The sequence below is a fragment of the Saccopteryx bilineata genome, chromosome 5, assembly GCF_036850765.1.
Source record: "Saccopteryx bilineata isolate mSacBil1 chromosome 5, mSacBil1_pri_phased_curated, whole genome shotgun sequence".
Taxonomy (NCBI): domain Eukaryota; kingdom Metazoa; phylum Chordata; class Mammalia; order Chiroptera; family Emballonuridae; genus Saccopteryx; species Saccopteryx bilineata.
The window spans coordinates 195,328,204-195,355,575 of NC_089494.1; the positions used below are offsets into that span (position 1 = coordinate 195,328,204).

At 40.1% G+C, this 27,372-nt stretch overlaps 1 protein-coding gene, 1 long non-coding RNA gene and 1 other non-coding gene across 6 annotated transcripts in view; 1 reads left to right on the top strand and 2 right to left on the bottom strand.

Annotated features, from left to right (window-relative positions):
- Positions 1 to 1,782: 1,782 nt before the first annotated feature.
- LOC136306786 (uncharacterized) lies at positions 1,783 to 19,578 on the bottom strand. Of its 4 annotated transcripts, none has more exons than XR_010725684.1 (5): positions 19,477 to 19,578; positions 19,179 to 19,389; positions 17,752 to 17,856; positions 14,706 to 14,815; positions 1,783 to 2,539 (listed from the first exon to the last, which is right to left on the bottom strand). It is a non-coding gene; the product is annotated as an uncharacterized lncRNA (long non-coding RNA). The 4 variants fall into 4 exon arrangements; XR_010725682.1 differs by having other exon boundaries at positions 14,706 to 14,835; XR_010725683.1 differs by lacking the exon at positions 1,783 to 2,539 and adding an exon at positions 13,883 to 14,417.
- Positions 19,579 to 23,482: 3,904 nt separating this feature from the next.
- On the bottom strand, positions 23,483 to 23,589 carry LOC136307137 (U6 spliceosomal RNA). The gene has a single exon (XR_010725823.1). It is a non-coding gene; the product is annotated as a U6 spliceosomal RNA (small nuclear RNA).
- A 548-nt stretch (positions 23,590 to 24,137) lies between these two features.
- The window catches only part of LOC136338308 (estradiol 17-beta-dehydrogenase 11), a 42,182-nt gene continuing 38,947 nt past the window's right edge, over positions 24,138 to 27,372 (top strand). Inside the window, exon 1 of the mRNA XM_066280586.1 lies at positions 24,138 to 24,507. Within this exon, the coding sequence (XP_066136683.1) occupies positions 24,298 to 24,507 (210 nt within the window). The 5' untranslated portion in view covers positions 24,138 to 24,297. The remainder of the gene's footprint in view (positions 24,508 to 27,372) is intronic.

The window sequence follows — 27,372 nt, forward strand, 5'->3', positions numbered from 1 at the left end:
CCAATCCATAAAATCTTTTTTAAAAACTGCGTATATTAGCAATGCTACAAGGAGTAGTATAAGAGCTATCTGGACATACCTCCATAATTAGCTTTATCTTTTCACCTTCCATTTCTTTTGTCTATTGGAGTGTATGTGCATTTTATTTGTTACTAGTTTCGGTACTTGTTACTATCTCCTATATTGAGTGCAATATCTTGCTTATTTATCTGTTACTTTGTTGTTTCTTGTTTTGTTTTTTACAGAGACAGAGAGAGAGTCAAAGAGAGGGATAGATAGGGACAGACAGGAACGGAGAGAGATGAGAAGCATCAATCATCAGTTTTTTGTTGCAACACCTTAGTTGTTCATTGATTGCTTTCTCATATGTGCTTTGACCATGGGCCTTCAGCAGACCCAGTAACCCCTTGCTCAAGCCAGCGACCTTGGGTCCAAGCTGGTGAGTTTTTTTTGTTTTGTTTCTTTGTTGTTGTTTTGGGGGTTTTTTTGTTTGTTTGTTTGTTTTGCTCTAGCCAGACCAGCCTGTGCTCAAGCTGGCAACCTCAGGGTCTCAAACCTGGGTCCTCCGCATCCCAGTCTGACGCTCTATCCACTGCGCCACCACCTGGTCAGGCATGTTTGGTTTTTTTAATAGTTAAGTTAATTTATCAAAACAGACAGATCACTTTCACCTAAAGTTAACTGGGGTGGAAGAAAAAAGGTCAACACAAAATACTGGTAAGAATGTAAAATGGTATAACCCTATAGAGTGGGCGCTTAGACAGTGATGGGTGCGCACACAAGCAAGCTACATTTCTAAATACAGTAGCATTCCTAAAGGGTGTTCTTTTCGGTACAAAAATTGTTTTGAATTCCACATTTATATTGCTTACTAAAGGGAGTTGGCAGACCGCTAGCTCATTGATTCTAGCCACTTGATCTGTTCCACACGGCCACTACAAATTAAATGGAAAAATTATAAATTAAAAGAAGTTTAATTTTCTCTGTGTGAAGAGACCCCCTCCCCATTTCAGAATCTGTGTGCTCTTTTCAAATATAAATCCTTTTAGTGGCCAAGTCTCTAACCAGTTTCTACAGAGGTTTCACTAGTAAAACTTTTATATTCCAATGGTCCCCAACCATTGGAATATTTACTGAGATTATGTGTGGGGCATTCAGAATTTGTCTGGAAGCTAGAATTCCCTTGTAGCTTTGGATTAGCATTGCCAGGAAACAATGTCCAAAGTGGGGCATTGATGTTTAATGAGGGGATAAGTAAAAAGTGCCACACTAGCACATGGAAAAATAAAACTCCAGAACTTGAGTTTAAGAACTAAGAAAATACGGATAATATGGCAGTATCCTTATGACAGGGTGAGAGAATTCCAGGACATACTCTTTCCCTGATCCCAAGTCAGTCCCATATAGACACTGTCTAACAATTCTGGTGAAGAGCCTCCATATTCTTCCTTCTGAAGGAAATACCAGTCAGCATTCTTCATTAATGCCCTCAGGTTCATCCTATCCTGATTAGAGTAGGCTGAAGCAGAAACTAGGGTTCACTCAAGAGACCCAAGACCCTGGCCACTTCTCCCCCTTCCTTCTCACTACAGATTTTATATGGGTTCATCAAATTCACAAGCGCCCCCAGTTATATGTGTGTGTTTGGGAAAACAGACAAATTACTGTAGTCACTTTAAGAAATCCATTTCAAGTAGAGCATGGGTATATGGTTTTTATGTTTTATTGTACCTGTAACACATTTAAAATCCACCATTAAATACCAAACGTAAGTATGTGCCGGTCTTATGTCTGTAGGTTTTTAAAAGGTCACAATAAGTGAACAAATGACTTAAAAATGTAACATAGTGAACGTTAATTGTAGAATCTAGGCGGTGTCAAAACTCCAGGTAAAGGCTATATATATTTTTTATCCTCTATCACTAAGAAAGAGGAGCAGTGCCTCTGGGGTTTGCAGGGGGCATGTACACAACTGCTGGGAAGACCCCTTTGATGCCTTGCTTAAGTCAAAATGCTGCCAATTTTGAGTGTTGTTAGAATAACGGAGTTCTCTGTGTCAGATCCAGGTTTCACTGCAAGCTTGCCTGCTTCTTGGTTCTTCCCACCCTGCAGATCTTTGGGCAATAGTTATCCATGGTGAATAAGGAAGCTGTGTGTAGTTCACATAGCAAAACCTCTGGAGCTCCAGAGGAGGACTTGCTGTCTAGGCAAAGAACAACTTGCAATTTAAACGTCAGCTTCAACAGAAGGAAGAGGAAGTAATTGCAAATGTGAAGTACTTCCAAACACTGGAGGGGCAGGAGCAGCAGGAGGAATGGGGTCCAGTGTCCAATGGGGTGTCTCCCTGACATTGACACAGGAGCAGCGATTCCTTTCCATAGAAACAGGAGAGGAAGCAGAAAGCCTGGGATCAGGTGGAGAGAGTCTGACTGATTTGGTTGTTGTACAATGAGGATTTTCCTGGCGATTCTTTCTATTTTTGTCAGTTGAGACAGGTTCATCAGCTGAGAGTAAGGGTAGGAACGGGAGCACAGGTAGTCTGAAAAGACAGGATGAGATGAGATAAGGCCTCTTTCAGAGGCTGGGAAAGGAAGCATCACAGGAAATTTCCTCCCAGGCAGTACGTCACACCCAGCTGAAATTTGTGTTCACAAATTCTCTCTGAATGGTTGTTTGTTTTGTTAAAAAATAAAATTCAACTGGGCAGTAAATAAAGTGTTGACTTCTAATGCTGAGGTCACCGGTTTGAAACCCTTGGGCTTGCCTGGTCAAGGCACATACTACAAATTGAGTTGATGCTTCCCGCTTCTCATCTCCTCATCTCTCTCTCTCTCTCTCTCTCTCTCTCTTTCTCTCTCTCTCTTTTTTTTAATTTTTATTTATTTATTTATTTTTTTACAGAGACAGAGAATGAGTCAGAGAGAGGGATAGACAGGGACAGACAGACAGGAACGGAGAGAGATGAGAAGCATCAATCATTAGTTTTTTTTTCATTGCGCATTGCAACACCTTAGTTGTTCATTGATTGCTTTCTCATATGTACCTTGACCGTGGGCCTTCAGCAGACCGAGTAACCCCTTGCTGGAGCCAGCAACCTTGGGTTCAAGCTGGTGAGTTTTTCCTCAAACCAGATGAGCCCGCACTCAAGCTGGTGACCTCGGAGTCTTGAACCCGGGTCTTCTGCATCCCAGTCCGACGCTTTATCCACTGTGCCACCACCTCATCAGGCTCTCTCTCTCTTGAATGTTAGATAACAGATGTATCTGCTATCTAACAATCAACTAAAAACAAAAATATAACTGAGTACATTTTGTTTTTGTTACAGAGACAGAAAGACAGATAGTGTTATATCTGGACAGTGAGGAAACAATTGTTTTGCCACACAATTAAGTAGCCAAATTAAGGAGTCTTTATTTTAAAGACAGTGACCACACAGGAACCAAATCATGTGGCCCGAACGAACTCAGGGGTTTGCTTTTAAAGACAAAAAAGAAGCGAAGGCGGGGGGTGAAGACCTAGCCAACACAGTTTTACAGAAGTGAAACAGGCTTTTGGTTATCTTGGAACAATCTAGGGAGAGAGTGCTCAGCAAAGCATTTTACAAAAAGGAAAAGAATGTGCTTGGTTATCTTGGCCTTTTCCAGAGGTTGTTAAGGCAGCATCCTGAGGGCTTTCCTGGAATCTAGATATCAGGGAACATTTATAGCCTTTACAGAACTAACATTATGGCTTTACACAACTCTTCATTTACTCATCTGTAAATCTTGCAAAACTCATTCTATGGTCAGGGATATGGTATTTCTACATTTCAACAGGAATGGAGAGATGAGAAGCATCAATTCTTTGTAGCAGCACCTTCCTTAGTGGTTCATTGATTGCTTTCCCATATGTGCATTGATGTGAGGGGCACTAAAGCAGAGCAAATGATCCCTTGCTCAAGCCAGCGACCTTGGGCTTCAAGCCAGCATCCATGGGATCATGTCTATGATCCCAAGTGCAAGCCAAGAACCCCACGCCCAAGCTGGTGGCCCACGCTCAAGCCCTCAAGTCACCGGCCAAAGTGTTTCAAACCTGGGTCCTCTGTGTCCTAGTCTGACGTTCCATCCATTGTGCCACCACCTGCTCAGGCTCAACTGAATACATTGTAAATATCTTATTGGCTATATTTTATGATTCATGAATTGGGCAGCATTCCATTTAGTAGATAGAAAAGAGCTCTGAGGAGCTGCATGAAATGAAAGGCTTTTATAGGCAAAAGGGAGTGAACAAAGAAGTAATACAATTGACAAAAAGTGACTGATTATGGCAATATCACCTTCTTTTAGAGAACAACAGGGTCTATCAAGCAGATTACCTCACTTGTGCTGACTAGGTAATTCCAGATTGACTAGTGTAGAATTCCAATCCCGGGAGAGGCTGAAACTGCTTGGTAATGGGGGGTTTAGCATAAGTGACTCCATTTTGGATCTGCTGTCTTGTTTTTAACAGACTTTTCCCCCCAGAAACACTCAGCTTCTTGGTTTAAGCAGAGAGTAGAAAACAGCAGGGTTTAATGAGGGCTGGATTGTCACTTGGTAAGTCTAATGGAAAGAGTGAGAAAGAATGATTACAATGAAAGAGCTTAGATCAAAGCTAAGTAAGGAGAGCAGGGAGGAACTGAGTAGGGTAATCAGGAAGTGGAAGAGCCAGCTGATTGAAGGACACCAGTCAAGTAGTTGCTGTAGTGGGAGCCTTCAAGTGGGTCACTTGGCACCCCAAGAGTTTCTGGTAAGAGTGTAGGAGGTTCCAAGCTGAGGTTGGAATGTGACATGGTTACTAGGGATATCAGGATCATGAATACAACCCTAGGAATGGGTGGTAAAGACAATGGAGTAAAAGATCAATCTATTATTTTTTGGGCCTTATTCTAGTTCCTTCTCTGAACATTGGTCTCCAATGTGTAACTGTTTTTTGTTTTTTTCCATTGCACAATAGCAGTAGAATAGGCAGTTCTCAGAGGACACAGAATCAAGGTTTATGAAAGATCAGTAAACTCTCAAAGGTCAGCACTGGCAGGTAGAGAGTCATACGGTGTGTTAAATAGATTCTTAGAATTCAAACAGGAGAGATAAAACAAGGGTTCCAGGGCTCTGGGGAAAATTAAAGGTGTAATCCCCTTGTGGCATGGAAGGCTGAAGAAAATAAAGGTGACAGAAAATGGAATAGTGTTGAGTGCTTTTACTCACAGTGAAATAAACTGCTCAATAGTGGGAAAGAGGAATTGAATTAAGCAATTTTACTCTAATTCTCAGGGTGACAAGTCAAGGGCATATAGCCCTGTTTGTTCTTTTATTTACTCCCTCAACTCTGTGTAGGGGAATATTTTCCTGTTAAATGAATCAAGTTATAATGGATATGCACAATAACCTGAAGAAGAAAACATGTTAGAACAACACAGAGGAGACTATAGGGAAGATTCTTTCTCTCAGCACAAGGTTTACTTCAAGTCACTGAGTTACAGAAAATGGTAAACATGTAAGATTAAAAATAGCATTAAATTCTGGTGCAGAGTGTAAAGGCCAGTCTTTTATCAAATCCTGGATTAAAAATTGTACAGTTTACCGAGTAGATATAAAAAGTTCTTAGATAAATCTAGGCCCTGCAGGGTTGAGTCAGTGCTATAGCATTGACCTGGCATGTGGAAGTCCTAGGTTTGATCCCTGGTCAGGGCACACAGGAGAAGCAGATGGTTACTTCTCCTCCCTTCCCCAAACCCCTTCTATCTCCCTCTCTTTCACTCCCACAAATCATGGCTCGATTGATTTGAGTGCCCTTAGCCCAGCACAGAGGATGGCTTCCCCTCAGGCACTAAAAATAGATTGGTTGCTAGCATGGCCCCAGATGAGCAGAGCATCAGCACCACATGGGTTGCTGAGTGGATCCTCACCGAGGTATATGAGGGAGTTTGTCTCGCTATATCCCCTCCTCTCACTTAAAAAATAAAAATAAAAAAGAAATACAGGTTCAAATTCAGATTTTAGGCAGAAAAGAAGTTAATTTATCCTGACCAACTGCTTTAACATATATTTTGTTTGACAACTTTATAATCCCATTGATGAACTTACCGATATACTTTCCCCAGAGCACAAACCTAGATAATTTCTTGATAGGGTGTTTTCTTATTGCTGGTCATCACATTTATAGATCACTGTTTTCTGAAACTTCTGAATATTGTGGAAATTATTCCTAGAAATTAACTTTTGTGCCTATCTGATCCTCTTTCCTTTGACTCATTCAACATAGTCTCATCACCTTTACAACAGGGCATTAGGTTTACACTGCCCAGTCAATGAAAATATACTATTTTTAAAAAGAATCTAGCAAGTAAAGTTTTGATTATCTCCCCAAATACTATTCAAATGTTATTCCCTATCCCATTATTATTATCATTGCTGAGAAAGAGTTAAGGTACCAAAATAGCTCAGTGGTTAAAGCATTATACTTAAAACTTAGTGGGTTTCATTTTCTTGTGGGTTTGAACCCCACATGTGGTATAAGCCTATTCAGGTTTTTCAAGCAGGAAACAGAGAAAGATTGAGAGAGAAGGACAGAAAGGGAGAAAGAGGGTGAGAAGCATCAACTCATAATTGCTTTCAGTTCCGTTGTGCAATGAATTCTCGTATTGCCTTGACTGTTATGTGTCAATGTCCCCTTGCTCAAGCTAGCAACCTTGGGTTTTCATACCAGCAACCATTTTGGGCTCAAGCTGGTGAGTTTTGGGATCATGTGGATGATTCTCCTGCTCAAGCCAGCGACTCCATGCTGACAAGCCCTCTCTCAGAGCCAGCAACCTCGGGATTTTGAACTGGAGACCTCAGCATTCCAGGTTGATTCTTTTATCCACTGCGCCACTACAGGTCAGGCTTGCTGCCCCCCCCCCTTTTAAAGATTTTATTTATTCACTTTAGAAAGAAAAGAGAGAGACAGAGAGAGACGGGGGGGGGGGGAATGTAGGAGCAGGAAGCATCAACTCCCACATGTGCCTTAGCCAGACAAGCCGAAGGTTTTGAACTGGTTTGCTGCCCTATTATTAAGAAAATCATTTGCCTGACCACGTGGTGGCGAAGTGGATAGAGCGTCGGACTGGGATGCCGAGGACAAGGATTTGAAACCTCGAGATCACCAGCTTGAGTGAAGGCTCATCTGGTTTAAGCAAGGCTCACCAGCTTGAGACCAAGGTTGCAGGCTCAAGCAGGGGGTCACTTAGTCTGCTGTAGCCCCCCACTCCCTGCCAGGGCACTTTGGAGAAATCAATCAATGAACTACTAAGGAACCGCAATAAAGAGTTGGTATTTCTCATCTCTTTTCCTTCCTGTCTGTCTGTCCCTATCTGTCCCTCTCTCCTCTGACTCTGTCTCTACCACACACACACAAAAAAGAAAATTATTGAAATATCATGCCTTAAGCATTTACACTACCAAAAATCTTACAATGAAAAAGCTGAACAATGAAGGAAAGATATAAGCTTGTACTACCCTTAGCATTAGGTGTAGTAAGAAAATGAGACGTTTTAAATAAACATGCCACAAAGTAAACAAGGGGGGGCACTGTATACATTAGAGTTAAGGTTCTCCTATCCTATGAGGAAACTTCTGGGACCCACTGGGGCTTGAAAAACTGGTTCTCAACTGAGGTTGAAGATGGACCAGAAGACAAAGTAGAGGCCTGGATAACTAGAATTTCCAGAACAATATGTAATGGGGGGGGGGGCTTTTTTCTCCTGGTGTTTTCCAATTTAATTTAATTTTTGTTAATAAATCTATTAATATAATAATAGTAATAGTTAATGTTTTATTTATTCATATTTTTGGTGGGCCATTACTTTATATTTTATTTATTTTTTAACATGAAATGTATTGTGCTTACATAGATTCTAGTGTCCCCCGAATATATCCTCCTCTCCTCTGTGTTCTCCAGTACATCCCCCTTGTCCCCCTCCCAATAACACCCTCCCCTTTTCCCTCCAGGATTTGCTTTTCTGCTCTCATCCCATCCTGTCATCCTATCATCCCCTTGCCCTCTGCACCAGTCTGCATTCCCACCAGCAGTGCAGGAGGGTTCCCTTTTCTCCACATCCTCGCCAGCACTTATTCTATGATTTGTTGATGAGTGCCATTCTGACTGGTGTGAGGTAATATCTCATTGTGGTTTTAATTTGCATTTCTCTAATGATTAGTGATGTTGAGCATTTTTTTCATCTGTCTATTGGCCATCTGCATGTCCTCTTTGAAGAAGTGTCTATTCATTTCTTTTGCCCATTTTTGATTGGATTGTTTATCTTCCTGGTGTTAAGTTTTACAAATTCATTATAAATTTGGTTATTAACCCCTTATCAGACATATTGTCCTGTATGTTCTCCTATTGTGTGGTTAGCCTTTTTATTCTGTTCATATTGTCTTTAGCTGTGCAAAAGCCTTTTAGTTTGATACAGTCCCATTTGTTTATCCTGTCTTTTATTTCCATTGTCTGTGGAGTTAAATCAGCAAATATATTACTGCGAGAGATGTCAGAGAGCTTACTGCCTATGTTTTCCTCTAGGATGCTTATGGTTTCACGACTTACATGCAAGTCTTTTATCCATTTTGAGTTTATTTTTGTGCATGGTGTAAGTTGGTGGTCTAGTTTCATTTTTTTGCAGGTAGCTGTCCAATTTTCCCAACACTATTTGTTAAAGAGACTGTCCTTACTCCATTGATTGCTATTCCCACCCTTGTCAAATATCTATTGTTCATAAAGGTGCAGGTTTATTTCTGGGTTCTTTGTTCTGTTCCATTGATCTATATGCCTATTCTTATGTCAGTATCAAGCTGTTTTGAGTTCAATCACTTTGTAGTATAACTTGACATCTGGAAGTGTGATACCCCGACTTCATTCTTCATTTTCAAGATTGCTGAGGCTATTTGTGTTCTTTTTTATTCCATATGAATTTTTGGAATATTTCTTCTATATCTTTAAAGTATGTCATTGGTATTTGAATAGGAATTGCACTGAATTTATAAATTGCTTTGGGTAATATTAACATTTTAATAATGTTTATTCTTCCTAACTTTTTATTTCTCCTTCAATTTTAAATGATAGTCTTGCTGGATAAAGAAGTCCTGGTTGTAGGTTCTTGTTCTGCATTACTTTGAATATTTCTTGCCATTCCCTTCTGGCCTCAAGTTTTTCTGTTGGAAAGTTGGATGTCATCCTTATAAGGGTTCCTTTGTAGGTGATTGACTGTTTTTCTCTTACAGCTTTTAGTATTCTTTCTTTATCTCTTAGCTTTGGTATTTTGATTATGATATGTATTACTATGGGTCTCTTTGGGTTCTTTTTAAATGGGGTTCTCTTTGCTTCTTGAACCTGTGTGACTCTTTCCTGCATCAATTTAGAAAAATTTTCAGCTATAATTTCTTCAAACAGGTTCTCTCTTCTTTGTTCTTTCTATTCTCCTTCAGGAACTCTTTTTTTTTTCCTTCAGGAACTCTTATTATGCATATATTGTTTCTTTTCATGTTGTCACAGAGCTCTCTTAGAGTATCCTCAGACTTTTTGATCCTCTTTTCTTTTTGCTGTTCTGCTTCCATGCTTTTGCTTATCTTGTCCTCTAAGTCGCTGATTCAATCCTCTCATTCATCCAGCCTGCTTTGATTTCCTTCTAGTGTAGTCTTCATTTCTGATCTTGTGTTTGTCATTTCTGTCTGGTTCTTTATTATGAAATCTGTATGACCAGTATCCACAGCTACCATAACAGCTGCCTGGCCCATTCAGGTTCACATTGGATTTGGACAAATGGTAATGAAACAATGGAGCCAAGAACTGATGGGCCATCATCTTTAATCCTAGCTTGCACCCAGCAAGCAAGTAAAAACACACACTGGGCTCCAAAACCCACTCATTCAGTGCTCACAAAGCCACTGACTATCCAAGTTTCCTAGAATAAAAGGTTTCTAGCTCACTAGACTTATTCACCTCTGTTCCCCAACTCTTTCCTTCTCCTGGCACAAACTCTGCACAAACTGGCTTCTCACTCAGCACTCCACCATGTAGACTGCTTGTCCTGGCCTCCTCCACGTGGCCTTTTTCTGATTTCCTCTCTCTGCTCTCTCCTCTAATACTAATCTCAGGAACCAAGAGAGAGAGCAAGCTCCTGGTCTGCCCCACTTTATAGTGCAGAAATCAAAACCTTTAACCCAATATACAAAATAGAGAAGTCTCTAATACAAATTCACTTATCTGAGGTATAATCGGATTTCTCATGAGAGTGCACCAGCCTACATCACAAAGGGTGGGAAAGTCTTAGTCCTAAAACCAAGCCCCAGGCTACAAAGATCCTGCCTGCACACAGCCAGCCCCCAAAACACATTAATGCAATCATGCCGATCACAAGCAATCACCTGGGTGATGGGCTTCCATTTGGGCAGCACTATCTTTAACAAAGTGAGCATAATATATTTTATCTGCCCAACAATTTCCGTATCCTTTCTGTTGCTTACAATTTCTTTATTGAGGTGTTCATTAAGTCCATCCATTGAAGCTTTGAGATCCTTAAGCATCCTAACAATCATTATTTTATAGTCTATATCTGATAATTTGATTTCTTTCATTTTATCCAGGACTTTTTCTGAGGATTTGTCTTGTTAAAGCATAGGACTATGTTTCTCTGTCTTCCCCCTGTTCTTTGTGTGGTTTGCAGCCTTTTTCCAGGTGTGGTCTCCTTACTAGTAAAGCCACTTTGAAGTCTTGATTTGTTTGTTTTCTTTTCAGTTTACTTATCTCAGTGGTAGGCTTGTTTACTGATCTCAGCAGGGGGCTTAATTGAAACTGTATCCAGGAATGCAGTGGGTGTAACCTCTGAGAATCTGAAGGCCAGTTCTGCCAGCTGCTCTCTGGGGGCAGGGTGCTTTCTCAGCTTCAGTAGGAGGAGGTGTATCTCAGATCTCCTTGGAGACCTGAGTTACTGCCCCTCCACCCACTTTCTGCTTTCAGCTGTGTCTTTTGCATTGATTGGAGCTGGAGAGCTTTCTGGAGGTGGTCACCTGGAACCACTTTAGGCTTGTGCTGTGTGGAGGGATCAACCATTCCCCCAGCTATGGCTGCCCCTGCACTGGATGGGTCAGCTTCTCAGGTCATCCCAGGCATTCCTCTGCCCATCACTGTCTGTCTCACTCTCCCCACTTCCTTTTTGGAAGATAAGCCAGTTCTCTCAGCCTTCCTTTCCCCCAGTGCCTCAGGCAAGTGGCTGTAAGTGATATTGTCTGCTCTGTCCCTTTTAGGCACCCCCACCACTTCCCACTCACAGAACTTTGCTCTTCTCCCCTCTCAATGCTTTCTGTCTGTCTCCTTCAGTCCCTAGACTTCTATGCTGGATCTCTGGTTCTGAGACTGAGGGCCCCCATCTCTCAGAGTCTATCTGCTTGTAATGAGAGCCCTTCTGGGCTCAGTGTGGCTTCTTCTTTACTCCTTGGTTTTTGAGACCTGTTCTTTTAGTTCAAAGTTGGTTTTTCACACTATTCCTGAATTAATTTGTAATCCAGTTTAGTGGTGTGAGCTGGGAGTCTGTGCATCTGCCTACTTTGCTGCCATCTCTCACTTTTAATATTAATTCCCAAAGACCTAGTTCAACATTAACTGAAATTATTTTTTGTTCAGTAATTTCAAGTAATGTTAAAGGAAAGCATAGAGTCTTTAAATTATTTTTTTAATTTAATTGTCCTTGCCCTGGCTGGATAGTGCTGTGGATCTCAGAAGTCTCAGGTTTGATACCAGGGCAGGGCACATACAAGTAACAAGCAATGAGTGCACAGCTAAAAAATGGAACAATTAAGTGGACCAATGAGTTGATGCTTCTCTCTCTCTCTCTCTCTTTCTCAAATCAATGGAAAATTTAAAAGACACAAAAAAACTATTTGTCCCCAATCTGGAAATAAAAAAGCCTAGAAACAAATATAGAGTCTTTGACTTAAGCCTAAAGACTCATAAATGCAGGGTCAGAAAACTCAGGCCAGTCTGACTTCAAATGCCAAATGCTTTTCACTCAAACATGCCAGACACATCCTGCCTCATGGCCTTTGCAGTTGTCCATGTTTTGACTTGCAGCGTAATACATATTTCTTTCTATGAACCCTGAAATAAAATATTTTAAAGATAGTATATTACATCAAGCTGTCTCCACTTCTTTATTCTCTCAAACCTTAGGTTTATTAAACTCAGAAACAGAAATAAGTTTATTTTACAGTTATGTAAGAAAATTAATTTTTTAATAAAGTATAGTCTTTCAAAATAGATAACTTTGTCTTTCTATTTGCTTTCATAGCTCATAGGTACATTGTGTCTCTATTTGGTTATTACACATCTTAAAGCTTAGGCAAAAATATAAGCAAAATATAAATTGTTGGAATGGTATTTTCCTTAGTCTTTAAGAAGAGATGGAGTTTAGTTCGTAAACTGAGCTTGTAGCTGTGAGAGAACTTAAGATATAAATGTTCAACAGGAAGTTGGACAAAAAGTATAACATTCAGAAGAAAGATCAAGGCCAGAGCAGTAGATCCATGAGTCACTCTGCTACAGACTGAGTATTTGTGTGCTCCTACATTCACATATTGAGAGCTAGTCCCCAGTGTGGTGGCACTTGGAGTTGGGGCTTTTGAATGGTGATTAGGTCATGAGAGCAGAAGTTTCCTAAATGGGATTAGTGACCTTCCAAAATAGCTCCCTCATCCTTTCTGCCATGTGAGAACCAAGAGAAGACAGCTATCTATGAACCAAGAAGCCGGTTCTCACCAGGTGCAGAATCTGCTGGCCTCTGATCTTAGACTTCCCACTCCAGAACTGTGAGAAATACATTTCTATTGTTTATAAGCCACCCTGTCTATGGTTTCTGTTATAGCAGCCTGAACAGACTGAAGACACAATTACAGAGAGGCGGAAATTGAAGTTCTAGGCTTAGATTAAATGTCTAGATGAAAGAATGTTTGACAGATTCTTCAGACTTCAGATCAATATCAGCTACTCTGGCCACCCTAAATAAAGAAGACTCCCTCCCATCTCCCTGTTATTCTCTGTCAAAGCACCCCTTTGACTCTTTCATAAAAAATTTTAATGGAAAATTTTTAATTATATATTTATATGGGTTATTACTTCATTTCTACTGTCTTACTTGTTAGTATATGAATCACAAGGGCAGTAAGTAGTTTAATTTAAAATTGTAACATAATAATGATTGCACTCATCAAAGTGTTTTGTATATATTAATAGATTTACCCTCATAGCAAACCTAAAAATTAGATTCTATTTTTATCTGTATTTTATAGGTGAGAAAAATGAGGTACAGAGGGATAAACTAACTTGTCCAAGGTCATGAAGCTAGTAACAATAGAGTCAGAACTCAAACCCTGAAACTTTGGCTCCAAAATCAATGCTCTTAACCTCTGCTACCATATCACACTGTCCCTCTAAACCCAAAACCCATTACTATCATTGGCATAAGGGTGATGCATAGCAGTTTTCAATCATGTTATCCTGTTTAAAATGTATCAATACTATCGATCTCCAACTAGATAATATATTCTAGTCTTTCACATAGCCTTAGGAGACTTGGCCTCAGTTCACCTCCTCTGTCGAATCTCCCATCTTTCTCCCTTGCAATCTTACACAGTTCCCAGAATATGCTGTGTCATACTCATCTTGTCCTTGTACACCCAGCACCATTGGCTATGGGTTCTATCCTTTCTCTTCCTGTGCATTAAAGTGATGAACTCCTACTTAGGTTTGCCTAGAAGCATTCCCTAGCCTGCATAGGAAGAACTGATACTTTCTTTGAGCCTCACCTTATTCTTTATAGCTCTTTTCATATTGTTCAGCATTCATCATGTTGCATAGGTATTTCAACCACTGGACTCTTTGCTTCTTCTAAGTATTAACATTTCCACACCTACTGCTTTGTGATGCAACTGGCATATGCAGATTCTAATAATACTTGCTGAATTTAGTTGAAATGTAGGCAAAAGAGAATTTGGAGGTGAAATAGAAAGAGGTGAAAATAGAGGAGTCTTTACAAAGAGAAGTATGTGACCCTGGCTTGTGGCTCAGTGGATAGAGTGTCAGCAGGACTATGGATGTTCTAGGTTCGATTTCCAGTTAGGGCACACAGAAGAAGCAACAAGCTGCTTCTCTTCCCTTCCCTCTCCCGCTCTCTCTCCCTCTTCTCTGTAGCCAGTGGAATTGAGCGTGGCCTGAGGCACTGAGGTTAGCTCATTTGGTCCAAGTGCTTCAGCCTCAGGTGCTAAAAAAAAAAATAGCTCAGTACTCAGATCATGGGCCCCAGATAGGGTTGTTGGATGGATTCCCGTCAGGGCTCAGGTGGGAGTCTGCCTCAGTATCTCTCTTCCTCTCACCTAAATAAAAGCAAAAAAGAAAAAAGGAGAAGTATATGCTTCGTACAGAAAAGATTCTCAAAAATAGTAGTTGCATTGATTTGAAACAGCCTTGTACAACACCCCCCCAAAAATAACTAAAACATTTGGATAAATAAAGTTTGGCTAACCGTCAATAGATTCATAGGCAGTACAATAAACGAGATTAGCTTCCTTTAAATATCTCAGAAACAACAAAGTATTGGGTTCAATTTAAAGTTAACTAAAATAGGCCTGACCTGTGGTGGCGCAATGGGTAAAAGCACCGACCTGGAACACTGAGGTTGCCGGTTCAAAACCCCAGGCTTGCCTGGTCAAGGCACATATGGGAGTTGATGCTTTCTGCTCCTCCTCCCCTTCTCTCTCTATGTCTCTTCTCTCTAAAATGAATAAATAAAATCTAAAAAAATAATAATAAAGTTAACTAAAACATTAATAGTGGCTTTCAAAACTTACTTCCTGAGACTCTTGGTCACATATACACAGTTTACTATGTACCAAGCTCTATTAACCCTTTGAGTAGTGAGTTTTTTCATGCTCCCTGAAGCCCAGGAGTGACCTTTTTTTTAACAACAACAAAAAAATGACATTAGTTTGTTACAGTTTTTTTTATTTTTCTTTTTTTTGTATTTTTTAGTTACAGTTTTATTAACTTAAAATTATGTTTGTTTGATAACCAACTTATAGAAACAAGAACATTCATTTGCCTTTTTTTGATGTTGCCTTACACATTTTTAAAAGAAATTGACCGTACTCGGGATGGTCAGGAGGCATGAGGATGAACATTCATACAACTCAAAGGGTTAAGAACATGTTATATATATTATTTCATTTAATCTTTACAATAATCACAAAAGGACAGACACTAAAATTATTTTTCCTCTTACAGACAAGGAAAGTAAAAATGAAATAGTTATATAATTTGCCCAAGGTCACAGATAATAATAAGTTGAGCAAAGGTTCAACTTCAGGCAGTCTGGCTCCGGTCCATCCTCTTGGCACTTTGTTGCCTCTCAAGTAACTAATACAAACAGGTGCACACAAAACAAACACCCCCACACACTCCTACACCCCGTTTATCTGTATGAAACTGACATAAAAATTCCACCAGTGATACTTACCCAGAACAATGCCCTACGGTATTTTCTACATATTATACATTTTTGAATTCTGGTATGACCCTCTAAATTTCTTTCACAACAAAAGGGATTCCTTGACCCACTAATAGAAAATAAGGAAGTTTCAGGGTTTTTTTTAAACCCCAGATTGGAATAACAATACACTTTCTTTCCCAATTAGGCAGTTCCTTCAGTCGGCTTAGTTGTTGATGAAGCAAGTAATCTTGATAGTGAATGGATTTAAAAGAGTTTAATAATCGTAGACAAAATAGAATGTACTATTTGAAAATGAAGACACTTCCTATGTGGACCAACACAATGTTTTTTCCTAGTTAGATTAAGAGGTGCCCCTCCCCAATGCCCTTGCCAGTCTGTTAGAATCTTATCCACCCTAAAGACACAACTCAAATCCAACCCTCCAGCAAGCCATTCCTAACCACCAAAATAAATCCACTATACTCCGTAGCATGTTTTTTTTCAGTTTCTATTCAAATATTATTTTGTTTTCCCAGGGAAATGTATTGATCTGTGCTCTCTCATAAATTGTAGGATCCTAAGGAGATAGACATGTCTTTTTCTCTATGTCACATGCTATATAAAGTTTTGCTCATCGACATACTGAATATAAAACGGTGGTCTCAAAAGATTATAATGGAGCTAAAATTCCTATCATCTAGTGACATCAAAACTGTCTTTTTTAAAAAAAAATTATCATGGTAAAATATACATAAAATTTCCTCATAGCTATACTAAACATTGGAGCACAACATATTACTCACATGTTTGTGGAGATGCTGGTGCAAACACACTTTGCTGCCTGCTGTATAAAGGTATAGCACACCCAATTATGCACAGTACATAATACTTGATAATGATAGCAAGTGACTATGTTACCAGTTTATGTAGTTACTATTCTATACTTTTTATTGTTATTTTAGTGCGTATTCTTTCTATTTATTTAAAAATAAGTTAGCTGTATCAGTATGCTGTGTTTCTCTGGCAGCAGCCTCATACACCTCATGTTTACAGTCTCTTGATTACATCATTTCTGTTGTGCTTGATTTCAACTCATGTTGTTTTGTATGGTCACCTGCTATAGAGGCTGGTAGCCTAGGAGCAATAGTGTGCCATGTAGCCTTGGTATCCCATCTAAGTTTGTGTAAGTGCATTCTATGATGTTCACAGAATGGTGAAATTGCCTAACAATGTTGTTAAGTGGCTTCATATTCCTCATGGTGCCTTGCACACAGAATGTGTGATAACATTTGTTCAATTGAATTAGCTAGAATTTTTTTTTAAATTATAAACATTTATTTAGAAATTTACAGAGCTAATAGAAGTGAGGCAGCTGGAAGCTGCCTATCTCTAGAAAACAAGTAGTTACAGAATCAAAAGAGGGGCCTGTGGCACTTAGGAGAGATAGAGAGAGAGGCAAAGGTAACCAGCCGGGGGGGGGGGAGGGGGGGTGAGTAGTCACCATGCTTCAAAGAGGGAGAGCGTGCCTGAATTAAATAAAACTGATAGTAATCCCTGAATGTTACTTCGTTAAGAATAATAAAGACACTAAAAAGAGTTTCTTTTCTTTAGCGAGAGAAACAGAGAGACTGAGACAGACAGGGACAGATAGACAAGAAGGGAAATGAGAAATTGTTCATTGATTTGCTTTCTCATATGTGCCTTGATGGGTCAGTGACCACCTGCTCAAGCAAGTGACCTTGGCCTTCAAGCCAGCAACCTTCAGGCCCAAGCCAGCGACCTTCAGGCTCAAGTCAGCAACCATGGTGTCACCCACATGTATTATCCCACGCTCAAGCAGCGACCCCACACTCAAGCTGGTGAGCCTGAGCTCAAGGCAGTGATGCTGGGGTCTGAAACCTGTGTCCTTGGTGTCCCAAGCTGACGCTGTACCTACTGCGCAACCACCGGGTCAGGCTAAAAGACTTTCTTGAGGGAATAAAGAAAAGGAAGAACTTCCTTCAGCCTTTCCACAGCACAATAATGGTATTTTCTTCGGTGCTTTTGTTCTGGGAAAGGACCACTTCCTTTTCTTTTTCTTTTCTTTCTTTTCTCTTCTTTTTATGGACAAGTTCTTGTTTTAATGTTTAAATCAGAAAATAATTTAAATATTCAATTAAGAAGTTACATAAAATTATTTTTTTCAATAAATGAACTACTAAATTTAAAAATGAGCTTATTACCTGAGATTTCTAAGTTGATTTTCACCTACTTTCAAGAATAAGAGTTTGTGCATTTTACATTGCAGTGCAGTTTGTAATAAAGACAGTTGCTTCATTTACCATAGCCTGCAAAATGAGAAAATGAGGAATTAAGTAGATTATTGGAGAAAATAACAGTGGAGAGCTTAACTGAATCTTTATTCAATCCTAAAGAAAGAAAACGGGAGCATTTGAATCTAGGTCCCTAATCACAATCTCAGAACAGTTTTAAGAAAAATAAGGGCCCGTCACAGAATAGCTTTGTCAGAACAACTTTTTTGCAGCATTGATTACTTCCAGATTTTTCTCTTAGATGAGAGTGTCTAAAGCCGTTCCTTAATATAATGTTTTTCAAAATTCATATACTACTCATCCTGGCCTAATCCCTCAGTTGGTTGGAGCATCATCCCAAAGTGCAGAGGTTGCCAGTTCATCCCCTGGTCAGGGCCCATACAAGAGCAGATCGATGATCCTGTCTCTATTTCCCTTCCTCTCTCCCTCCAAGATCAATACAATAAACATTTTCTAAAAATTCATATAGTACTTACACTGTACCACGCATTGTTCTAAATGCTTTAAAATGCTAACTCTTTTAATCCTCTTGAGAATTCTACAAAGTAGTTACTAAAATTTTATAGATAAGAAAACTGAGGCACAAAGAATTTAAATAAATGACTTGTCCAAATTCAGACATCTACAGCAGCGATTTTTTTTTTTTTTTTTTTGTATTTTTCTGAAGCTGGAAACGGGGAGAGACAGTCAGACAGACTCCCGCATGCGCCCGACCGGGATCCACCCGGCACGCCCACCAGGGGCGACGCTCTGCCCACCAGGGGGTGACGCTCTGCCCCTCCGGGGGCGTCGCTCCGCCATGACCAGAGCCACTCTAGCGCCTGGGGCAGAGGCCAAGGAGCCATCCCCAGCGCCCGGGCCACCCCCTGCTCCAATGGAGCCTTGGCTGCGGGAGGGGAAGAGAGAGACAGAGAGGAAGGAGGGGGGGCGGGGGTGGAGAAGCAAATGGGCGCTTCTCCTATGTGCCCTGGCTGGGAATCGAACCCGGGTCCCCCGCACGCCAGGCCGACGCTCTACCGCTGAGCCAACCAGCCAGGGCCTACAGCAGCGATTTTTAACCTTTCTCATCTCATGGCACACATTAACTAATAACTAAAATTCTGTGGCACACCACAAAAATATATTTTTTGTCGATCTAACAAAATAAAACAGGCATAATTTTTATTTATTCACACCATACAGCTATTGCTGTATTGGCTGTTGTCATTTTTTTACTTGACAATCTAAGCAAAAAGAGATCAGTGCCCTAAATAGTCAGGTATTGCGTGATTTAAAAATTCTTGCACCACACAGGTTACAATTGCTGATCTAGAGAATAATGGAGCTAGAATTCTTACCTGACTTCAGAGTTTTTGCTCTAGCACTATGCTGCCTCAGGCTTCAGAAAGACCCGTGATGAATAGTTTCGAGATGACAGCGAATTTTCTCTTGTCTAGTTCACCCCACACAGTTTATTTGTAGTATCAGTCTGAGTAAGGTCACTGTTGTTAATCACAAGAATGTAAATTCTATTTGTTGACTCTCAGATTTCACAATCAACAGGTAGACCTAGCACAGAAAATGTTACAGTTACAAAATAGGAAATAAATATTATCAGCCCTGACATGGTGAAAGTAAATTTGCAGGAAATCTTACCCTTTGCATTAATATGGATGAACGTGGAGAGCATAATGCTAAGTGAAATCAGCCAGTCAGAGAAAGACAAGTACCATGTGATTTCACTCATATGTGGGACCTAATGAACAAATAAACAAACAAAATATCATATAAACAGACTCATAGGGAGCAAGCTGACAGCTGTCAGAGGAAGGGGAGTTGGGGGGCTGGGTGAAAAGGGTGAAGAGGTTAAGCAAAGGAAAAACAAAACCCATAGGCAGACAGAATTAAAGGGGAAAGGGGCGTGGGCGGAAGTAGAAGAGGGGAAAGGGGGTATAGATGGTGATGGAAGGAGACTTGAGTTGGGTGGTAAACACAATACAATATACAGATGATGGATTATAGAATTGTGCACCTATACTTATATAATTCTTATATTAACCAATGTCACCCCAATAACTTCAATAAAAAAGTAAATGTACAGGCCCTGGCCAGTTGGCTCAGCGGTAGAGTGTCTGCCTGGCGTGCGGGGGACCCGGGTTCGATTCCCAGCCAGGGCACACAGGAGAAGCGCCCATTTGCTTCTCCACCCCCCCTCCTTCCTCTCTGTCTCTCCCCCCCCCCCCCCCCTGCAGCCAAGGTTCCATTGAAGCAAAGATGGCCCGGGCACTGGGGATGGCTCCTTGGCCTCTGCCCCAGGCGCTAGAGTGGCTCTGATCGTGGCAGAGCGACGCCCCGGAGGGGCAGAGCATCGCTCCCTGGTGGGCAGAGCGTCGCCCCCTGCTGGGCGTGCCAGGTGGATCCCGGTCGGGCGCATGTTGGAGTCTGTCTGACTGTCTCTCTCCCCGTTTCCAGCTTTAGAAAAATACAAAAAAAAAAAAAAAAGTAAATGTATAGATAATAGAAGCTGGGAAATAGAAATGGACAGCTGAGGAGAAGAAAAGGGTATACCCACCTCTTTCACAATCGGAAGGCAAACATTTTAGCAGGTAGTTGCTGGAATAAGATATAAAAAGTTTCAAATATAACCATATAAAAGTAATAGAGATAATGACATAATTATATTGGGAAAGGATACATGGGGAGGACGGAGTTAGGGGAGGAGTGAGCTACATCCTCAATTGTTACAAGAGAAAACTGATTACAGCTAGTGCTCCACTTACGACCATGATTGGTTCCGACATACTGGTCATAACGCGATTTGGTCGTAAGTTGAGTAGGCTGTATGTACAGTACTGTGAAATGATGTTATAAAAATCTTTAAGTCATATTTTATCATAATTTTCTTTCATTATTATTATATATCATAATTTTCTTTGTTCATTTTATGCCATTTGTATCATCTCTACACCATTTTGTTTCTTATTTTTACATTCATCAGGTTTAAGTAAAACACTGCATTTACCAGTACTGGTTTAATATTTGCAAAGACAATTTCCTCTTGGTAAACATTTGGGAGGGGTTTGATGAAAATATCCAAGACACAAAACGCCAATTGCTGTACCAAGTCTGGAGTAACAGTTGAAATGGTGCACATGGAGATGGTAGTGCTGCCGGAAGCTAGTCCGCACTGTCATATGCTGCCAGACACGGAGCAGTCGTGGTTAGCGATTGTGGTTGTAAAGTCAAATGGTCGTAAGTTGCATAGGTCCTAAGTTGATCAATATTTGTAATGTCTACTGTCTACCATAAGCCTATATTAGAGGCTTGTAAGTCGTCTCTGCAATGAACAGCTAAATGTATTAACAGTAGTTTATGTGAGGACTCAGACAAATATCAGACTAAAACTGTGTTTTTAATATCTGCCCTGTTGAATCATTTTTAAACCAGATATACTTATTACTTTGAATTTATAGATTTATTACTTGGAGGAAAAAAGACGCGGCTGGACAGGCTGACATCTAATTCCCTCCAGCTCTTAAATCTAGATTCCAGAGCCAAGTGTGAAGGCTTCTAACTCAGAAGGGCAGGAAAACTATTTGAAGTACCGCCTTTAGCAGTGGTCTGGCAATCGATTCTGGATGTTCTTCCTCGGTAGTTTTTAGAGTAACAGGAAAAGAAAAGGTTGTGTAATTGCTAAGTATGGTGGTGTTTTGTTCAGAATCCACTAGGATTCTACAGAGCTAGAGCCTTACAGATGACCAGTTCATCTATAGTAATAGCTATCATTCATTATGTACATTTGTATGTAAGATGTCATGCTCTGTGCTGTTTAAATATCTCATTTACTCAAGCAAGCTGCTATTGCATCCATTTTACAGATGAAGTAACTAAGACTTCAGACGAGGGTAAATAATTAACCAGATATTACATAGCTAATATAAACATTGGCAGGAATTAAAACTCATTTGTTTAACAGTTGTACTCTTAGTCTATTTGCTAATTAGTCTGTTATGTAACCTAATGATAGCAGAGGGAGGTGCTATGAATGCTGTTGGAATTATAAATAGTGGGAGTTTTGATCCTTTTGGATTTTAATAGTGATTTAGAACTGGTTTAGCTTTTCTTGTTTGCCCTAAGAAAGAAGCCAACCTAGCACAGTCATAATGGCCTAGGCTTAAATTCAACTCTACCATTTATACTATGACCTCAGATCATTTGCTTAATTTCTCTTAATCCTTTCTTTCTTCAGTCATGTAATAGAGATCTCAACTGAGCTTACTGCTAAGGTTATTGAGAGGATAAAAAGAACCATTGGGTATGTGAAGCACTCAACATAATGCCTGGCCACACACAGCAAGTGCTCAAAACATTGTTGAGGAATCCCTTATTCTGTTATCTTTTTAATGTCACTACAACAGGTGGGAAGGCAGCATGAAATTAAGATGCTCCACATATAAAATATGTAACACTCTCTTAATGAAAGGTATTTTTTAAACCACAAATATATACTGCTCACAAAAATTAGAGGGTATTTCAAAAAGAATATGAAGCTATAAAATATTCCCTAATTTTTGTGAGCAGTATAGTATAAAATCACATACTTTACCACTATATCAAATTAGTGGCTAATCATCACTCACTAAACCATCTACCCTTTAATTATATTACTGTTAATTATAATTTACACAGAGATGAATAGTAGATAAAGTTCTGTGCTTTATGTTAACTCATTTCAACTTAACAATAATCTGTAGGGTACCAATAACATCCTAATTTTACAAATTAGAACACATGCTCAGGGAGGTCCAGTCACATACACATATGGGATTCACGTATGAATGTTTCCAAACACTGGATTTTCTCTTTCCTTGGTCAACTTAGTGCATCAAAACTACTCAGTTTTTTCTTAATACAATTTTCTAAGAGAACAAATAGAGTCAGAGCCTCACTGTATATTCAGGTCGGCATATACAAAAGGAAACACATATACATACCTGAAGTCACCACTGAAAAGGTGATTTCTTCCTACAGGTATCAGGCAAAACAAGTTTGACAGACACTGACCCTGTGACTGGCTCCAAGTTTTAACTTTCTGTGGGAACTTTAAAAAGTCAATCTAACTGATCTATTCATTTATAAAATAAAGAGAAAATTTTTTTTTCCTAAGCTTCCTAGGAGGCTTTTTGAAAATGAAATGAAATAAACTCTGGAAACTGTATGCTTTTTATAAGTATGTTTGTACTTCTGTGAACAGATTTGGGAGTCATAAGAAAGATGGGCAGAAGAGATTTGGAACTTTCAAGAACTCCACGGTGTCGCTTTAGGGTGCTTAAAGCAAGAGGCAGGAATATAAATTATTCGCGAACTTCCATTTCTTATGATTTTCCTGCCTCAAGTATAAGGGGTAACCATTACTCAACGAGCCAACAGAAGTGTCTTCCTAAACACTGTACTCTCTTGCAAAAAGCCCCCAATTCAATTACCGTCATGAACTGAATTGGAAAAATACATAGACAGACATTAAACTCTTACCGCGCACAAGCCCAGAGTTTGGTCTTTCCTTCCAATAACCACTCGCTGGGATTTTTTTTTTTTTTAAATCACCAGTTACAAAGTAACACTGGCATGTATAGGCTACTAAACCAAAAATTGCTATATTTTTTTTAATATGGTACACTTCACGATCTCGCTCGTCATCCTTGCACAATGACCATGCAGATCTTCTCTGTGTCCTTGCAATTAGAGAGTATGTGCTGCCGACGTGAGCACAAGTTATAATCTTCAGACAAAATTTTTCTATTGTATTACCCATTCTGTGGGCAGTGATTTACTAACTTGGATAAATATACAGTTACTAACGGGTACTATATATTTTTTTTCCTACAAATTCTAATAGGTTGAGTGAAAAAAGTTTATCCAAATATACTGCTTTTCCTCGTGGAAACGATCCCCTTTAATACTATCAGAGATTTTCTGGGTCTTGATTATCGATTTTCCTGAAAGGACAAAATTTCCTCTGTCCTCCAAAAATCCTGCTTAGTTCATACTAAAATGTGAGGAAGCAGCATTTCTCAGAGGAATTGACCAAATTTTGGAAAACAAGTGGCCACTAACGCTCCAAGGTTGGCTCACGAGACCGGGAGAAACCGGGTTAAAGATGACCGGAGCCGCGCAGCTCGTGGGGGCTGTGCGAAGCAGAACGAGGAAGCTTGGCTCTCCTCCGGACTTTGTCCCTCCCAGTTTCTGAGCCTGGGAGCTGTCCCTCCGCACTGCAGCCTGAGCCAATTGCAAAGGACCTGACCAAGCCCAGCCCAGCGGAAGGAACGGTTCCAGAGTTGTTTGTTTCTTTTTGATAAAGGAGCCCTTCCTTGCTCTGGGCTTTTACTGTCTCCGGTGTTAGACGGAACGACCCACTTCCCTCTCCCCCAAGCAATTTGGAGTAATTGGTAAACAAAACAAATCTTCGCAGCAACAAAAATGAAGTTCTTTCTGGACATCCTCCTGCTTCTGCCCTTACTGATCGTCTTCATCTTAGAATCTTTCTTGAAGCTTTTCATTCCTAAGAGGAGAAAATCAGTCGCTGGAGAAATCGTCCTGATTACTGGAGCTGGGCATGGACTCGGGAGACTGACTGCCTATGAATTTGCCAAACTCAAAAGCAAACTGGTTCTGTGGGATATAAATAAGGTAATAGTACTGTTTTACTTCCTGGTACCTTTAATCTGTGGACATGTTTGCATTTTGCAGGCAACAACCCCTTACAGAATAATTGTAAAGTAGTAGAAAAAAAAATTATTATTGCAATTTAATAGATGAGGGGGGGAACATTGGTTAATTAACGTATTTATCATCACATGATAAATGGAACTCGATGATAAGATTCTCAGTTCCTGCCCATTAGACATTGTAAATTTACCCCCACTTTTGCCATGAAAATAATTTGAAATTTCCTACGGAACTTGATTTCACTGATCTCGCAATCTTAATCACATCGAAAAAGTAATAGTTTTAGCTAGCATATTCAAAGAGTAAGAGATTTGTACCTATTAAAAAAAATCCTCCTGGCTGGATGGTTCAGTGGATAAAGTGTCGTCCCCGTGCACCAAGGAGTTGCTTTCTCTCTCTCTCTCTCTCTCTATCAGTGGGGAAATTTATTTTTAAATCCTGATTGCAATTATTGAGGTAAATGGGTCTAAGGAACCAATATTATTATGCCAAAATAATTTCCAAGAGTAATTTTTAAAAATCCCATATTTGCCCCGGCAGGTTGGCTCAGTGGTGGAGCATCGGCCTGGCGTGTGGAAGTCCAGGGATCGATTCCCGGTCAGGGCACACAGGAGAAGCACCATTACTTCTCCACCCTTACCCTCCTCTCCCTTCTCTCTGTCTTTTCCCCTCCCACAGCCAAGGCTCCATTGGAGCAAAATTGGCCTTAGCGATGAAGATGGCCATGGCCTCCACCTCAGGCTCTAGAATGGCTCTGATTGCAGGGAGCATTGCCCCCTGGTGGGCATGCTGGGTGAATCCCCGTAGGATACATGCGGGAGTCTGGCCCCCTTTTCACTTTGGAAAAATATAAAAAAAAATAATAATAGTAATAATAATAATCCCATATTAATTAAAAAAAAAAAAGAGGCCCTGGCCAGGTAGCTCAGTTGATTAGAGAGTTGTCTTAATACACCAAGGCTGTGTGTTGGCTCCCCGGTCAGAACACATTCAAGAGTCAACCAATGAATGCCTAAATAACTGTAACAGCAAATCGATATTTATTTCTCTCTTTCTCTCTTTCTCTCTCTTTCTTCCTTCCTCTCTCCCTCTCTGAAATCAATAAGCTAAAAATAGATAAATAGCCTAACCTGTGGTGGTGCAGTGAATAAAGCATCATCCTGGAATGCTGAGGTGCCATTTCTAAATCCCTGGCTTGCCGGGTCAAGGCACATATGAGAAGCTATTACTACAAGACTACTACAAGTTGATGCTTCCCGCTCCTCCCCCTTCTCTCTTTCTCTCTCTCCTCTTTCTATAACCAATAAATAAAATCTTTAAAATAAGAATAGTCTTCAATGTGAGTTTTACAAGAACAGGTATAGGTTTAAGGAAGAGAGAAGGTCTTACAATCTTACCTTTTATTTGGCCCGGGTTTGATGTGCAAAGAGGTTCCGGGAAAGCCTGAAAAGATACACCTTACACCAGTGACTTTCACTCAGTATGCTGCTAGAATATTTAAAACATGCAATATCTGACTATTAGTCAGGGGCACTGACCTCTTTCCCCTTAGATTGTCAAAAAAAAAAAAAATTACAACAGCCAACACAACAGTAGCTCTCTGCTCTGAATGCCATATTAAACCATATATATATGTCAAATAATACAGTTGCATCTTATTGGTCATGCCACATAACAAAGTTGCATTTAATCAGTTAATTCTTCATACCAGAAATCCTTATGTACAAGTACAGGCACCTAATTTTTTTTAAAAGTCACTGTGGAGGCTCTGGCCAGTTGGATTCATTGTAGAGTTTGGGCCCAGAATGTGGATGTCCCAGGTTTGATTCCCAGTCAGGGCACTCAAGAGAAATGACTATCTGCTTCTCCACTGTTCCCCTTCTCCTTTTATTTCTCTCTTTCTCCCTTCCTCCTGCTGCCATGGCTTGACTGGTTCGAGTGAGTTGGTCTCGGGCTCTGAGCATGGCTTTGTGGCCTCAGCCTCAGGCGCTAAAAAATGGCTAGTTTGCTAAGCAAAACAGCAACAGCTCCAGATGGGCAGAGCATCACCCTTAGTGGATGTTCTGGGTGGATCCCTGTTAGGGCGCATGTGGGTGTCTACCTGCTTCCCCTCCTCTCACTAAAAAAAAAAAAAAAAAGAAAGTCACAGTGGCGCAAAAAGGGTAGGTAATTAAGGGTTTTTTGTAAGCCAATCAAAATGATACCAATTTTTTGTCAGATTAGTAAAAAAAATATTTTTTGGTGTGCTGCAGAATTATAGTAATTAGTTTATATGTGGTGTGAGATGAACAAGGTTGAAAATTGCTGCCTTACACAATAGTTAACATCCAATGGTGTAAAGAATAATTCATGGACCCTGGCTGGGTGGTTCAATGATAAAGCGTGGCTCCCACACTCCCAGGTGGTGGGTTCCATTTCTGGTCAGGGCACGTACAAGAAGCAATCAATGAGTGCACAACCAAATAGAACAACTAAGTGGAATAATGACTTGGTGCTTCTCTCTATTCCATTCTCTCTCTCTCTAAAATCAATGGGGAAAAAAATGAATTCATGGGATGTGAAGTAGAAGAGGTCCAACCTAATGAATGAGAGAGCAATCAACAAATACTTCCTGAGTATTGCCTAGACATTAAAAAGACAGTGGCAAACAGTAAATAAGTTCCCATGCCCTCACTCTAGTAAGGAAAATAGACATTAAATAGTTACTGTGCAAAGAAAGATGCGAACTAGGCTTGGTCCAGTCTGGTGTAGTCAAGGAGGTGCCTGCTATTGTGGTGTGGTCAGATTCATCTGAGCTCTCCACTTCTTCATGAATAACTTACCCAA